Below are 13,827 nucleotides of genomic sequence, written 5' to 3' on the forward strand. Positions count from 1 at the left end.
CTTCCCGCCCGTTCGGCCACGCCCCTTCCCGCTCTTAAAAGGGCAACGGCGGCAGGAGAGGAGAGTGGGCCCCACCGAGCCCCGCCCAGCCGGGACCCCCAAAATGGGACCGGGACCCCCAAAATGGAACCGGGACCCCCCAAAGTGGAACTGGGATCCCCAAAATGGGACCGGGACCCCCCAAAATGGAACTGGGATCCCCAAAATGGAACTGGGACCCCCAAAATGGGACCGGGACCCCCAAAATGGAACTGGGATCCCCAAAATGGGACCGGGACCCCCCAAAATGGGACCGGGACCCCCAAAATGGAACTGGGACCCCCAAAATGGAACCGGGATCCCCCAAAATGGGACCGGGACCCCCAAAATGGGACCGGGATCCCCCAAAGTGGAACCGGGACCCCCAAAATGGGACCGGGACCCCCCAAAATGGAACCGGGACCCCCAAAATGGAACCGGGACCCCCCCCCATCGTTTGCCCCCCCAGACCAGCTGGACACGGACTCAGCTCCGTCTTTATTGGGGGATTTTTGGGGGGGTTTGGGGGATTTTTGGGGGCTTGGGGGGTTTTTTGGGGGGTTTTGGGGGAACTCCAGATGGGGGTGGGGTCCGTGGGGGTCTGGGGGGGTCCGTGGGGGTCTGGGGGTTCACGCGGGACCCCCTCAGCTGGTGCGGATCTGGTAATCTGCAAGAACAGAGAGAGGTGAGGTGGGGGTCCCACAGGGATTTTGGGGTCCCGGGGGGATTCGGGGGTCCCGGGTGGGGGTCCTGGGAGGATTTGAGGGTCCCAGGCAGGGGTCCTGGGGAGAATCTGGGGATCCCGGGGGTCGCGGGCAGGGGTCCCGGGGGATTTGGGGGTCCCAGGGGGATTTGGGGGTACTGGGTGGGGGTCCCAGGGGGATTTGGGGGATTTGGGGGTCCTGGGTGTGGATTTGGGGGTCCTGGGTGTGGATTTGGGGTCCCGAGGGGTCCCGGGGGATTTGGGGGTCCTGGGTGTGGATTTGGGGGTCCCGGGGGGTCCCGGGGGGTCCCGGGGGGATTTGGGGGTCCTGGGTGTGGATTTGGGGGTCCCGGGGGGATTTGGGGGTCCTGGGTGTGGATTTGGGGGTCCCGGGGGGATTTGGGGGTCCTGGGTGGGGATTTGGGGGTCCCGGGGGGATTTGGGGGTCCTGGGTGTGGATTTGGGGGTCCCGGGGGGATTTGGGGGTCCTGGGTGTGGATTTGGGGGTCCCGGGGGGTCTCGGGGGGTCCCGGGGGGGATTTGGGGGTCCTGGGTGTGGATTTGGGGGTCCCGGGGGGTCCCGGGGGGTCCCGGGGGGTCCCGGGGGGGATTTGGGGGTCCTGGGGTTGGATTTGGGGGTCCCGGGGGGTCCCGGGGGGATTTGGGGGGGGTCGCGGCTCACCCCCGCTCTGGGTGATGTAGCGCACCCAGGGCAGCGCCTGGTACCCGCTCTTCTCGATGATCTTCATGTACCGCACCTGGGGGCACCGGGGGTAACCCCCTCCCCAAAATCCCCGGGACCCCTCCCCAAAATCCCCGGGACCCCTCCCCAAAAAACCACAGGGACCCCCTCCCCAAAAACCCCCGGGGGTTACCCCTCCCCAAAATCCCCGGGACCCCTCCCCAAAAATCCCGGGACCCCCTCCCCAAAAACCCCGGGACCCCCTCCCCAAAATCCCCGGGACCCCTCCCCAAAAACCCCCACCCCAAAATCCCCCGGGGTGCCCCCTGGGCCCCCTCCCGACTCCCCAGGACCCCTCCCAACCCCGGGACCCCTCCCAAGGACCCCAGACCCCACTCCCCTCCCTCGTCCTGTCCCTGAGCCCAACGGGACCCCCCGGGACCCCTCCAAACCCCCCGGGACCCCTCCAGGACCCCTCCCAAACCCCCCGGGATCCCCCGGGATCCTCTCTAGGACCCCCCGGACCCCTCCCAACCCCCCGGGACCCTCCGGGACCCCTCCCAAACCCCCGGAATCCCCTCCAGGACTCCCCAGAACCCCCCAGGACCCCTCCCAAACCCCCCGGGACCCCCCAGGACCCCTCCCAACCCCCGGAATCCCCTCCCGGACCCCTCCCAACCCCCCCGGGACCCCCTCCCGGACCCCCCCGGGACCCCTCCCAAACCCCCCGGGATCCCCCCAGGACCCCTCCCAACCCCCCGGATCCCCCCGGGATCCCCCCAGGACCCCTCCCAAGCCCCTGGGACCCCTCCAGGACTCCCCAGAACCCCCCCAGGACCCCTCCAAAACCCCCGGGACCCCCTCCCGGACCCCTCCCAACCCCCGGGGACCCCCCCGGGACCCCTTCCAACCCCCCGGATCCCCCCAGGACCCCTCCCAAACCCCGGGACCCCTCCCAAGCCCCTGGGACCCCTCCAGGACTCCCCAGAACCCCCCAGGACCCCCCGGGATCCCCTCCCGGACCCCTCCCAACCCCCGGGGACCCCCCCGGGACCCCTCCCAACCCCCGGGATCCCCTCCGGACCCCTTCCAACCCCCGGATCCCCCCAGGACCCCTCCCAAACCCCCGGGACCCCTCCCAAGCCCCTGGGACCCCTCCAGGACTCCCCAGAACCCCCCAGGACCCCTCCCAAACCCTCCAGGACCCCCCGGGATCCCCTCCCGGACCCCTCCCAACCCCCGAGGACCCCCCCCAGGACCCCTCCCAAACCCCCGGGACCCCTCCCAACCCCCGGGGACCCCCCTAGTACCCCTCCCAAACCCCCGGGACCCTCCCAGGACCCCTCCCAACCCCCCGGGACCCCCCTGAATCCCCTCCCGGACCCCTCCCAACCCCCCGGGACCCCCCTGAATCCCCTCCCGGACCCCTCCCAACCCCCCAGGACCCCCCGAGACCCCTCCCAACCCCCCAGGACCCCTCCCAACCCCCCGGATCCCCCCGGGATCCCCCCAGGACCCCTCCCAAACCCCCCGGAATCCCCTCCGGGACCCCTCCCAAGCCCCTGGGACCCCTCCAGGACTCCCCAGAACCCCCCAGGACCCCTCCCAAACCCCCCGGATCCCCTCCCGGACCCCTCCCGGACCCCTCCCAACCCCCGGGGACCCCCCAGGACCCCTCCCAACCCCCCAGGACCCCTCCCAAACCCTCCAGGACCCCCCGGAATCCCCTCCCGGACCCCTCCCAACCCCCGAGGACCCCCCCAGGACCCCTCCCAACCCCCCGGGACCCCCCTGAATCCCCTCCCGGACCCCTCCCAAACCCCCCGGGATCCCCCCAGGACCCCTCCCAAACCCTCCAGGACCCCCCGGGACCCCCTCCCGGACCCCCCCGGGACCCCCGGGCACACCTGGAGGCCCGAGACGGTGAAGTAGGGGATCTCGAAGCGGACGGCGATGGGCGGCCGCCCCTCCTCCTCCTCGGCGCGCACGCTGGGCAGCCCGAAGCGGGCGCGCAGCAGATGCTCCTTCCCCCCCTGCGACCCCCAGAGCTGCGTGGGGACCCCCCCGGGCACCCCCGAGATTTGGGGGGACACGGGGGGGGTACGGGAGGGGGGGGGGGAGAGGGGGTGGGGGGCAGGGGGGGCACCCCGGGACAGGGTTGGGGTCCCCAAGCCAGGTTTGGGGGTCCCCAGGACAGGGTTGGGGTCCCGGGCCAGGTTTTGGGGGTCCCCAGGACAGGGTTGGGGTCCCTAGGCCAGGTTTGGGGGTCCCTGGGATGGGGGGAGAGGGGGTGGGGGACAAGGGGGGGCACCCCAGGACAGGGGGGACACCCCAGGACAGGGTTGGGGACACAGGGGGGACACCCCGGGACAGGTTTGGGGGTCCCCAGGACAGGGTTGGGGTCCCCAGGCCAGGTTTGGGGGTCCCCAGGACAGGGTTGGGGTCCCAAGCCAGGTTTGGGGGTCCCTGGGATGGGGGGGAGAGGGGGGGGCAAGGGGGGCACCCCAGGACAGAGTTGGGGACACAGGGGACACCCCGGGCCAGGTTTTGGGGGTCCCCGGGCCAGGTTTGGGGGGCATGGGGGACACCCCGGGACCGGGGGGACACCCCAGGACAGGGTTTGGGACACAGGGGGGACACCCCGGGCCAGGTTTTGGGGGTCCCCAGGACGGGGGTCAGGGTTGGGGGACATGGGGGACACCCCGGGACAGGTTTTGGGGGTCCCCGGGATGGGGGGAGAGGGGTTGGGTGGCAGCGGGGACACCCCAGGACAGGGTTGGGGGTCCCCGGGCCAGGTTTGGGGGTCCCTGGGATGGGGGTCAGGCTTGGGGGTCACAGGGGACACTTCAAGCCAGGTTTTGGGGTCCCCCTGTGCCAGTTTCTGGTGTCACAGGTTTGAGGGTCACAGGGGACACTCCGGGCCAGTTTTGGGGTCCCTCAGTGCCAATTTTGGGGTCCCCAGGTTTGAGGGTCACAGAGGACACTCCGGGCCAGTTTTGGGGTCCCTCAGCCCAGTTTTGGGGTCCGGGCCGGGCCGCTCACCGGGAAGGTTTTGATGCTCCACAGCAGCGCGCTCCTCTCGGGCAGGTACCGCGCCGAACCCGCCGTGGTCTTGAATTTGGGCGAGTCGGCGTCGCCGGGCACCGGCACCGAAATCTCCACGCCGTTGGCCACCGATTGCTTCTTGAACTGGCCCTTGGCCTGGGGGACACACGGGGACATTGGGGGGTGGTTTGGGGGTCCCCGAGGGGCAGGGGGGGACCCCCGGGCTGACCTTGACCAGGATCTCCACGCGGCTGTGGGAGAACTTCTCGATGATGGACTCGATCCAGATCAGCGGCTTCACCTGGGGAGGGGGCGCGGGGGGTCAGCCCCGGGGGTCCCCAGCACCCCAAAAAGGGTCCTGGACACACGGACGGGGGGCTGGACACACGGACGGGGGTGCTGGACACACGGACGGGGGGCTGGACACACGGACGGGGGGGCTGGACACACGGACGGGGGGCTGGACACACGGACGGGGGGCTGGACACACGGACGGGGGTCCTGGACACATGGACAGGGGTCCTGGACACACGGACGGGGGGCTGGACACACGGACGGGGGTCCTGGACACACGGACGGGGGGCTGGACACACGGACGGGGGTCCTGGACACACGGACGGGGGGCTGGACACACGGATGGAGGTCCTGGACACACGGACGGGGGGCTGGACACATGGACGGGGGGCTGGACACACGGACAGGGGTCCTGGACACACGGACGGGGGGGCTGGACACACAGACAGGGGGCTGGACACACGGACGGGGGGGCTGGACACACGGACGGGGGTCCTGGACACATGGACAGGGGTCCTGGACACACGGACGGGGGTGCTGGACACACGGACGGGGGTCCTGGACACACGGACGGGGGGGCTGGACACATGGACGGGGGGGCTGGACACATGGATGGGGGGGCTGGACACATGGACAGGGGTCCTGGACACACGGACGGGGGGGCTGGACACATGGACGGGGGGGCTGGACACATGGATGGGGGGGCTGGACACATGGACAGGGGTCCTGGACACACGGACGGGGGGCTGGACACACGGATGGGGGTCCTGGACACACGGACGGGGGGCTGGACACATGGACGGGGGGGCTGGACACACGGACAGGGGTCCTGGACACACGGACGGGGGGGCTGGACACACGGACGGGGGGGCTGGACACACAGACAGGGGGCTGGACACACGGACGGGGGGGCTGGACACACGGACGGGGGTCCTGGACACATGGACAGGGGTCCTGGACACACGGACGGGGGTGCTGGACACACGGACGGGGGTCCTGGACACACGGACGGGGGGGCTGGACACATGGACGGGGGGGCTGGACACATGGATGGGGGGGCTGGACACATGGACAGGGGTCCTGGACACACGGACGGGGGGGCTGGACACATGGACGGGGGGGCTGGACACATGGATGGGGGGGCTGGACACATGGACAGGGGTCCTGGACACACGGACGGGGGGGCACGGCCCCAGGGAAAAGGATCCCGGTGCCTTGGAATGTGGCCACGAAGCCCCCAGGAGTGAATTTGCAGCCCCCAGCCCAAATTTGCAGCCCCCAGAACGGATTTGCAGCCCCCCAAGAGGATTTGCAGCCCCCCAAGAGGATTTGCAGCCCCCAGGAGGGGTCCCAGTCCCAAGCTGAGGGTCCCAAACCCCAGAAGGGGGGTCCCACCCCCCATTTGGTGGTCCCATCCCCCATTTGGAGGCTCCAAGCCCCCATCTGGGTGGTCCCACCCCCATTTGGGTGGTCCCAGCCCCCGTCTGGGTGGTCCCACCCCCGTTTGGATGGTCCCACCCCCATTTGAAGGCTCCCAGCCCCCATCTGGGTGGTCCCATCCCCCATTTGGGTGGTCTCATCCCCCATCTGGGTGGTCCCATCCCCCATTTGAAGGCTCCAAGCCCCCGTCTGGGTGGTCCCACCCCCGTTTGGATGGTCCCACCCCCCATTTGGGGGTCCCACCCCCCGTCTGACCCCACCTGGGTGTGCAGGCGGTAGGACATGAGCTCGAAGTCGCCGTCGGGGGGGATGAAGGAGATGGTGCGGTCGCTGTCGAAGCGGGACAGACGGACGCATTGGTGGAACTTCACATCCTCCAGCTCCACCGACTTGTTGGTCCCCCCTGGCAGGAGGCGGGGAGGGGGCTCAGGAGGGATTTTTTGGGGGGCTGAGACCCCCAGCCCCCCCGGCACTCACGGCCCGTCAGCTCGAAGAGGACGCGGTCGTTGAGGCCCAGACGCAGCTCCGGCATTCCCGAGAGGAAAACCTTCAGCCTGATGGTGCCCAGCACCTCGCTCAGCACCACGCTGCCGCTGGCGCTCACCTGCGGGCACGGCGCGGCGCGGGCTGGGAGCTGGCACGGGCTGGCACGGCCTGAGACCCCTCCGTTTGCCACGCCAATCCTCATTCCCATCCCAATCCCCATCCCCTTCCCACCCCAATCCTCATTTCCACCCCAATCTTCCTCCCTATCCCACCCTAATCCTCATCCCCACCCCAATTCCCATTCCTTTCCCATCCCAATCTTCATTCCCATCCCAATTCCCATTCCTTTCCCATCCCAATCTTCATTCCCACCCCAATCTCTGTCCCTTTCCCATCCCAATCTTCATTCCCACCCCAATTCCCATTCCTTTCCCATCCCAATCCTCATTCCCACCCCAATCTCTGTCCCTTTCCCATCCCAATCTTCATTCCCACCCCAATTCCCATTCCAATTCCCATTCCTTTCCCATCCCAATCCTCATTCCCATCCCAATTCCCATTCCTTTCCCATCCCAATCCTCATTCCCACCCCAATTCCCATTCCTTTCCCATCCCAATCCTCATTCCCACCCCAATCTTCCTCCCTATCCCACCCTAATCCTCATCCCCACCCCAATTCCCATTCCTTTCCCATCCCAATCCTCATTCCCACCCCAATTCCCATTCCTTTTCCATCCCAATCCTCATTCCCACCCCAGTCTTGCTCCCTATTCCACCCCAATCCTCATTCCCACCCCAAACCTCATTCCCACCCCAATCCCCCTCCCTATCCCACCCCAATCCCCATTCTTTTCCCACCCCAATCCTTGTTCCCACCCCAATTCACATCCCCTTCCCATCCCAATCCACATTCTCATCCTAATCCTCATTCCCACCCCAATCCTCATCTCTTTCCCACCCCAATCCTCATTTCCACCCCAATCCTCATTCCCACCCCAATTTTGCTCCCTATCCCACCCCAATCCTCATTCCCACCCCAATTCCCATTCCTTTCCCACCCAATCTTCATTCCCACCCCAATCCCTATCCCCTTCCCATTCCAATCCTCATTCCCACCCCAATTTTGCTCCCTTTCCCCCCCCCATATCCCCAGTCCCCCCAGTACCCCCAATACCCCCAGTACCCCCAGTCCTCCCAGTTCCCCCCAGTACCCCCAGTACCCTCAGTGCCCCCCATGCCCCCAGTCCCCCCAGTTCCCCCAGTTCCCCCAGTCCCCCCAGTTCCCCCAGTTCCCCCAGTCCCCCCAGTTCCCCCAGTTCCCCCAGTCCCCCCAGTCCTCCCAGTACCCCCGGTGCCCCTCACCAGCAGGTTGACGGCCTCCACCACATCGACGAACACCTCGTTCTTCTTGTGTCCCCAGTCCCCCCAGTCCCCCCAGTTCCCCCAGTCCCCCCAGTCCCCCCAGTTCCCCCAGTACCCCCCGTGCCCCTCACCAGCAGGTTGACGGCCTCCACCACGTCGATGAACACCTCGTTCTTCTTGTGCCCCCAGTCCCCCCAGTTCCCCCAGTTCCCCCAGTACCCCCGGTGCCCCCGTGCCCCTCACCAGCAGGTTGACGGCCTCCACCACGTCGATGAACACCTCGTTCTTCTTGTGGCAGATGCCCTCGGAGCGCCAGGACACGGCGTTGGTCACCGTGCTGGGCACGCGCCCCCCGCCCGCCTCCAGCCGCTTCCCCTCCTGCGTGATGTACCTGGGGAGGGGGCGGTGGGGAGGGGGATTGGGGTGGGAAAAGATGGGGAATGGGATAGGGATGGAGATTGGGGTGGGAAGGGGATGGAGATTGGGGTGGGAACGAGGATTGGGGTGAAAATGAGGATGGGGATGGTGGGGAAAGGGATGGGGATTGGGATAGGGATGGAGATTGGGGTGGGAATGAGGATTGGGGTGGGAATGAGGGTTGGGGTGGGAAGGGGATGGGGATTGAGGTGGAAAAGGGGATGGATATTGGGGTGGGAAAGAGGATTAAAGTGGAAATGAGGATGGGGATGGCAGGGAAAGGGATGGGGATTGGGAAAGGGATGGGGATTGGGATAGGGATGGAGATTGGGGTGGGAAGGGGATGGAGATTGGGGTGGGAATGAGGATTGGGGTGAAAATGAGGATGGGGATGGCGGGGAAAGGGATGGGGATTGGGATAGGGATGGAGATGGGGATTGTGATTGGAAGGGGATGGATATTGGGGTGGGAATGAGGATTGGGGTGGGAATGAGGATTGGGGTGGGAAAGGAGGGTTGGGGTGGGAACAGGGATGGATATTGGGGTGGGAACAGGCAGTGGGGTGGGAATGGGATAGGGATTGGGGTGGAAAAGGGAATTGGGGTGGGAAGGGGATGGGGATTGGGGTGGGAACGGGCAGTGGGGTGGGAAGGGGATGGGGATTCGGGTGGGAACGAGGATTGGGGTGGGAATGAGGATTGGGCTGGGAAGGGGATGGAGATTGGGGTGGGAAAGGAATAGGAATTGGGGTGGGAACGGGCAGCGGGGTGGGAAGGGGATGAGGATTGGGGTGGGAATGAGGATTGGGGTGGGAATGAGGATTGGGGTGGGAAAGGAATGGGAATTGGGGTGGGAAGGGGCAGCGGGGTGGGAAGGGGATGAGGATTGGGGTGGGAAGGAGGATTGGGGTGGGAAAGGGATGGGGATTGGGGTGGGAATGAGGATTGGGGTGGGAACGAGGATTGGGGTGCGATAGGGATGGGAATTGGGGTGGGAATGAGGATTGGGATGGGAACGAGGATTGGGGTGGGATAGGGATGGGAATTGGGGTGGGAATGAGGATTGGGATGGGAACGAGGATTGGGGTGGGATAGGGATGGGAATTGGGGTGGGAAGGGGATGGAGATTGGGGTGGGAACGAGGATTGGGGTGGGAAGGGGATGGGAATTGGGGTGGGAACAAGGATTGGGGTGGGAAGGGGATGGGAATTGGGGTGGGAACGAGGATTGGGGTGGGAAGGGGATGGGAATTGGGGTGGGAACAAGGATTGGGGTGGGAAGGGGATGGGAATTGGGGTGGGAACAAGGATTGGGGTGGGAAGGGGATGGGAATTGGGGTGGGAACGAGGATTGGGGTGGGATAGGGATGGAGATTGGGGTGGGATAGGGATGGGAATTGGGGTGGGAACGAGGATTGGGGTGGGAAAGGGATGGGAATTGGGGTGGGAAGGGGCAGCGGGGTGGGAAGGGGATCCCGTGGCCCCCTCCCCACGCTCACTCCTGCAGGATCTTGCTGTCCGTGGTCTGCGGGAAGCCGAAGTCCATCAGCTCGTCCAGCAGCTCGTAGACGATGACGAAGTTGTCGCGGACGCTCTCCTCCTCCAGCTCCTTGAAGTACTCGCAGAACACCTTGGGGAGGGGGTCCCAGCACCCCGGGGTGCGGGGAAAACCCTAAATTAGGGTGGTCCTCACCCCCAGACCCACCCGAGACCCCTCCCCAGCTCACCTCCACCACCTTGTAGAGGAAGGAGAAGACCAAGGAGGCGTTGCCGTTCTTCTTGGTGGTGGCCACCACTGAGGTGGGCTTAAGGAAAAACCCGAGGCTGGGGAGGGGTCCCGGGGTGATTTTGGGGAGGGGGTCCCGGAAGGATACGGTAGAGGTTGGCGTGTTTGATCCACAGGAAGTGGAGGTGGCCGCAGGGGAGGACGGGCGTCAGCGTCCCCTCCTCCTCGCGCTGCTGCAGGACCCCCAGGAAGTTCTCGATGTCCCCCAGCCCCACGTCCCCCTTGTAGCTGCGGCTGATCAGCGGCTGCGGGGCGGCCGGGGGGTCAGAAATGGGGACCCCCACCCCAATTTCCCCTCTCCCCAAGTTGCTCGGCACGCCTCGGGGTCGGGGGGGGGGTCACGGTCACTGAGAAGGGCAGAGGGGGCAGTGGGGAGACCCCAGCCCCAACAGAGGGGAGACCCCCACCCCAAGTAGGGTTTGGGGTGGTCGTGGGGGTGTGGGGAGGGGTCACAGTGGAGAAACCCCCTCCCCAAAATCCCCAAAATCCACGGGGTCACGGGGGGGTCACCACCACTGACCTTGGCTGACCTTCAGGGACAGAGGGGACAGTGGGGAGACCCCCACCCCAAGTAGGGTGGTCGTGGTGGGTGTGGGGAGGGGGTCACAGGTGGAGAAACCCCCTCCCCAAAATCCACGGGGTCACGGGGGGGGTCACCACCACTGACCTTGGCTGACCTTTAGGGACAGAGGGGACCCCAGTGGGGAGACCCCCAGCCCCAACAGAGGGGAGACCCCCACCCACATTAGGGTTTGGGGTGGTCGTGGGGGTGTGGGGAGGGGGTCACAGTGGAGAAACCCCCTCCCCAAAATCCCCAAAATCCACGGGGTCACGGGGGGGTCACCACCACTGACCTTGGCTGACCTTTAGGGACAGAGAGGACAGTGGGGAGACCCCCACCCCAAGTAGGGTGGTCGTGGTGGGTGTGGGGAGGGGGTCACACGTGGAGAAACCCCCTCCCCAAAATCCACGGGGTCACGGGGGGGGGGTCACCACCACTGACCTTGGCTGACCTTTAGGGACAGAGGGGACCCCAGTGGGGAGACCCCCAGCCCGGGCAGAGGGGAGACCCCCACCCACGTTAGGGTTTGGGGTGGTCGTGGCGGTGTGGGGAGGGGGTCACAGTGGAGAAACCCCCTCCCCAAAATCCCCAAAATCCACGGGGTCATGGGGGGGTCACCACCACTGACCTTGGCTGACCTTCAGGGACAGAGGGGACAGTGGGGAGACCCCCACCCCAAGTAGGGTGGTCGTGGTGGGTGTGGGGAGGGGGTCACAGGTGGAGAAACCCCCTCCCCAAAATCCACGGGGTCACGGGGGGGGTCACCACCACTGACCTTGGCTGACCTTTAGGGACAGAGGGGACCCCAGTGGGGAGACCCCCAGCCCCAACAGAGGGGAGACCCCCACCCACATTAGGGTTTGGGGTGGTCGTGGGGGTGTGGGGAGGGGGTCACAGTGGAGAAACCCCCTCCCCAAAATCCCCAAAATCCACGGGGTCACGGGGGGGTCACCACCACTGACCTTGGCTGACCTTTAGGGACAGAGAGGACAGTGGGGAGACCCCCACCCCAAGTAGGGTGGTCGTGGTGGGTGTGGGGAGGGGGTCACACGTGGAGAAACCCCCTCCCCAAAATCCACGGGGTCACGGGGGGGGGGTCACCACCACTGACCTTGGCTGACCTTTAGGGACAGAGGGGACCCCAGTGGGGAGACCCCCAGCCCGGGCAGAGGGGAGACCCCCACCCACGTTAGGGTTTGGGGTGGTCGTGGCGGTGTGGGGAGGGGGTCACAGTGGAGAAACCCCCTCCCCAAAATCCCCAAAATCCACGGGGTCATGGGGGGGTCACCACCACTGACCTTGGCTGACCTTCAGGGACAGAGGGGACAGTGGGGAGACCCCCACCCCAAGTAGGGTGGTCGTGGTGGGTGTGGGGAGGGGGTCACAGTGGAGAAACCCCCTCCCCAAAATCCACGGGGTCACAGGGGGGGTCACCACCACTGACCTTGGCTGACCTTTAGGGACAGAGGGGACCCCAGTGGGGAGACCCCCAGACCCAACAGAGGGGAGACCCCCACCCACGGTAGGGTTTGGGGTGGTCGTGGTGGGTGTGGGGAGGGGGTCACAGGTGGAGAAACCCCCTCCCCAAAATCCACGGGGTCACGGCCACTGATAAGGACAGAGGGTACCCCAGTGGGGAGACCCCCAGCCCCAACAGAGGGGAGACCCCCACCCACGTTAGGGTTTGGGGTGGTCGTGGTGAGTGTGGGGAGGGGGTCACAGTGGAGAAACCCCCTCCCCAAAATCCACCACTGACCTCAGCTGACCTTTAGGGACAGAGGGGACAGCGGGGCGACCCCCGGCGGGTTTTGGGGGTCTGTCGGGGGGTCTCACCTTCCCCTTGAGGTCCAGGATGAAGAGGGCGGAGGCGGCCATGGCTCCCGCGCCGTCACCTCCGGCACCGTCACCTGCCCAGGTGCGCGGCCGCGCCTTAAAGGGGACGGCCCCGCCCCTCTCCCCACACCGGGGGTCTCACCCCCTCCCCTGCTGGGGGGAGACCCCCCAACCTCGCCCACTCCACGGCCACCCCCAGCCCCACCCCTCCGTTTTGGGGTGGGGGGCGTGGGGTGACACCCAAAGGTGGGTTTGGGACCCCCGCGTGCCCCACGGTGGGGAGGGGGTCTCTGCGCCCCCAAAATTTCCTTTTTTGGGGGGGGGGGGGGTGTCCCCGCAGCTTCTGATGGCTGGATTCCCCACCCTGGGGGTCGCTGCAGCCCCCCCAGACCCCCTGTGCCCCCCACCCATGAGGGGTCTCCATCAGACCCCCCACCTTGGGTGGTCCCTGCACCCCCAGACCCCCCCCCCACGGGTGACCCCCACGGGAGGGGGATCGCTGCACCCCCACATCCTCCCCTCCGGGGTGGGGGTCTCCATGCCGACATCCCCCACTCTGCGTGACCCCCCCAAAAGCCCCCAGACCCCCCAATTCCCTTCGGGCACCTTCCAATTCCCGCACCCCCCCCCCCGCATCCTCCGGTCCCACCGGAGCCCCGGGAGGGGCGGGACGGGCCCGGGCCCGGCCCCGGGGGCGGATCGGTGCTGAGGGCCGGGCCCGGAGCCGCCCCGCCCGCAGGCACAGCCCGGGGGTACCGGGGATACCGGGGATACCGGGGGGGCTCCGGTGCTACCGGAGGAGCCGCCCAGAGCCGCCATGGACCGGCCCGCGGGCAGGAGGGACCCGGACGGCGATTACGGTACCGAGCATCCGCCCCGCGCCCCGCCCGGGGGTCCCCCCGAACCCCCGGGGTTGGGACCCCCGGCTTCGGGACCCCCATTTTGGGGAATCCCCGTTTTGGGGAACCCAGTTTTGGGGACCCCCCCCCCTTGGGGACCCCCGTTTTGGGGACCCCCATTTTGGTGACCCCATTTTGGGGACCCCCGTTTTGGGGACCCCCATTTTGGTGACCCCATTTTGGGGACCCCCGTTTTGGGGACCCCCATTTTGGTGACCCCATTTTGGGGACCCCCGTTTTGGGGACCCCCATTTTGGTGACCCCCGCGTTTGGAGACCCCGTTTTGGAACCCCCATTTTGGG

The 13,827-nt window shown here is 66.9% G+C and overlaps 1 protein-coding gene across 1 annotated transcript; it reads right to left on the reverse strand.

The window, feature by feature from the left end:
- Positions 1-620: 620 nt before the first annotated feature.
- Positions 621-12,723, reverse strand: AP1M2 (adaptor related protein complex 1 subunit mu 2). Its single transcript, XM_077787730.1, has 12 exons — positions 12,627-12,723; positions 10,320-10,476; positions 10,173-10,240; positions 9,945-10,075; positions 8,274-8,421; positions 6,660-6,786; positions 6,443-6,585; positions 4,678-4,749; positions 4,446-4,604; positions 3,311-3,436; positions 1,404-1,479; positions 621-685 (listed from the first exon to the last, which is right to left on the reverse strand). The coding sequence occupies exons 1-12, from the start codon at positions 12,666-12,668 to the stop codon at positions 663-665; spliced, it is 1,272 nt and encodes a 423-aa protein (XP_077643856.1). The 5' UTR covers positions 12,669-12,723; the 3' UTR covers positions 621-662.
- Between the last annotated feature and the right edge of the window lie 1,104 nt (positions 12,724-13,827).

This window comes from Lonchura striata, chromosome 21 (genome assembly GCF_046129695.1).
Source record: "Lonchura striata isolate bLonStr1 chromosome 21, bLonStr1.mat, whole genome shotgun sequence".
NCBI classification, from domain to species: domain Eukaryota; kingdom Metazoa; phylum Chordata; class Aves; order Passeriformes; family Estrildidae; genus Lonchura; species Lonchura striata.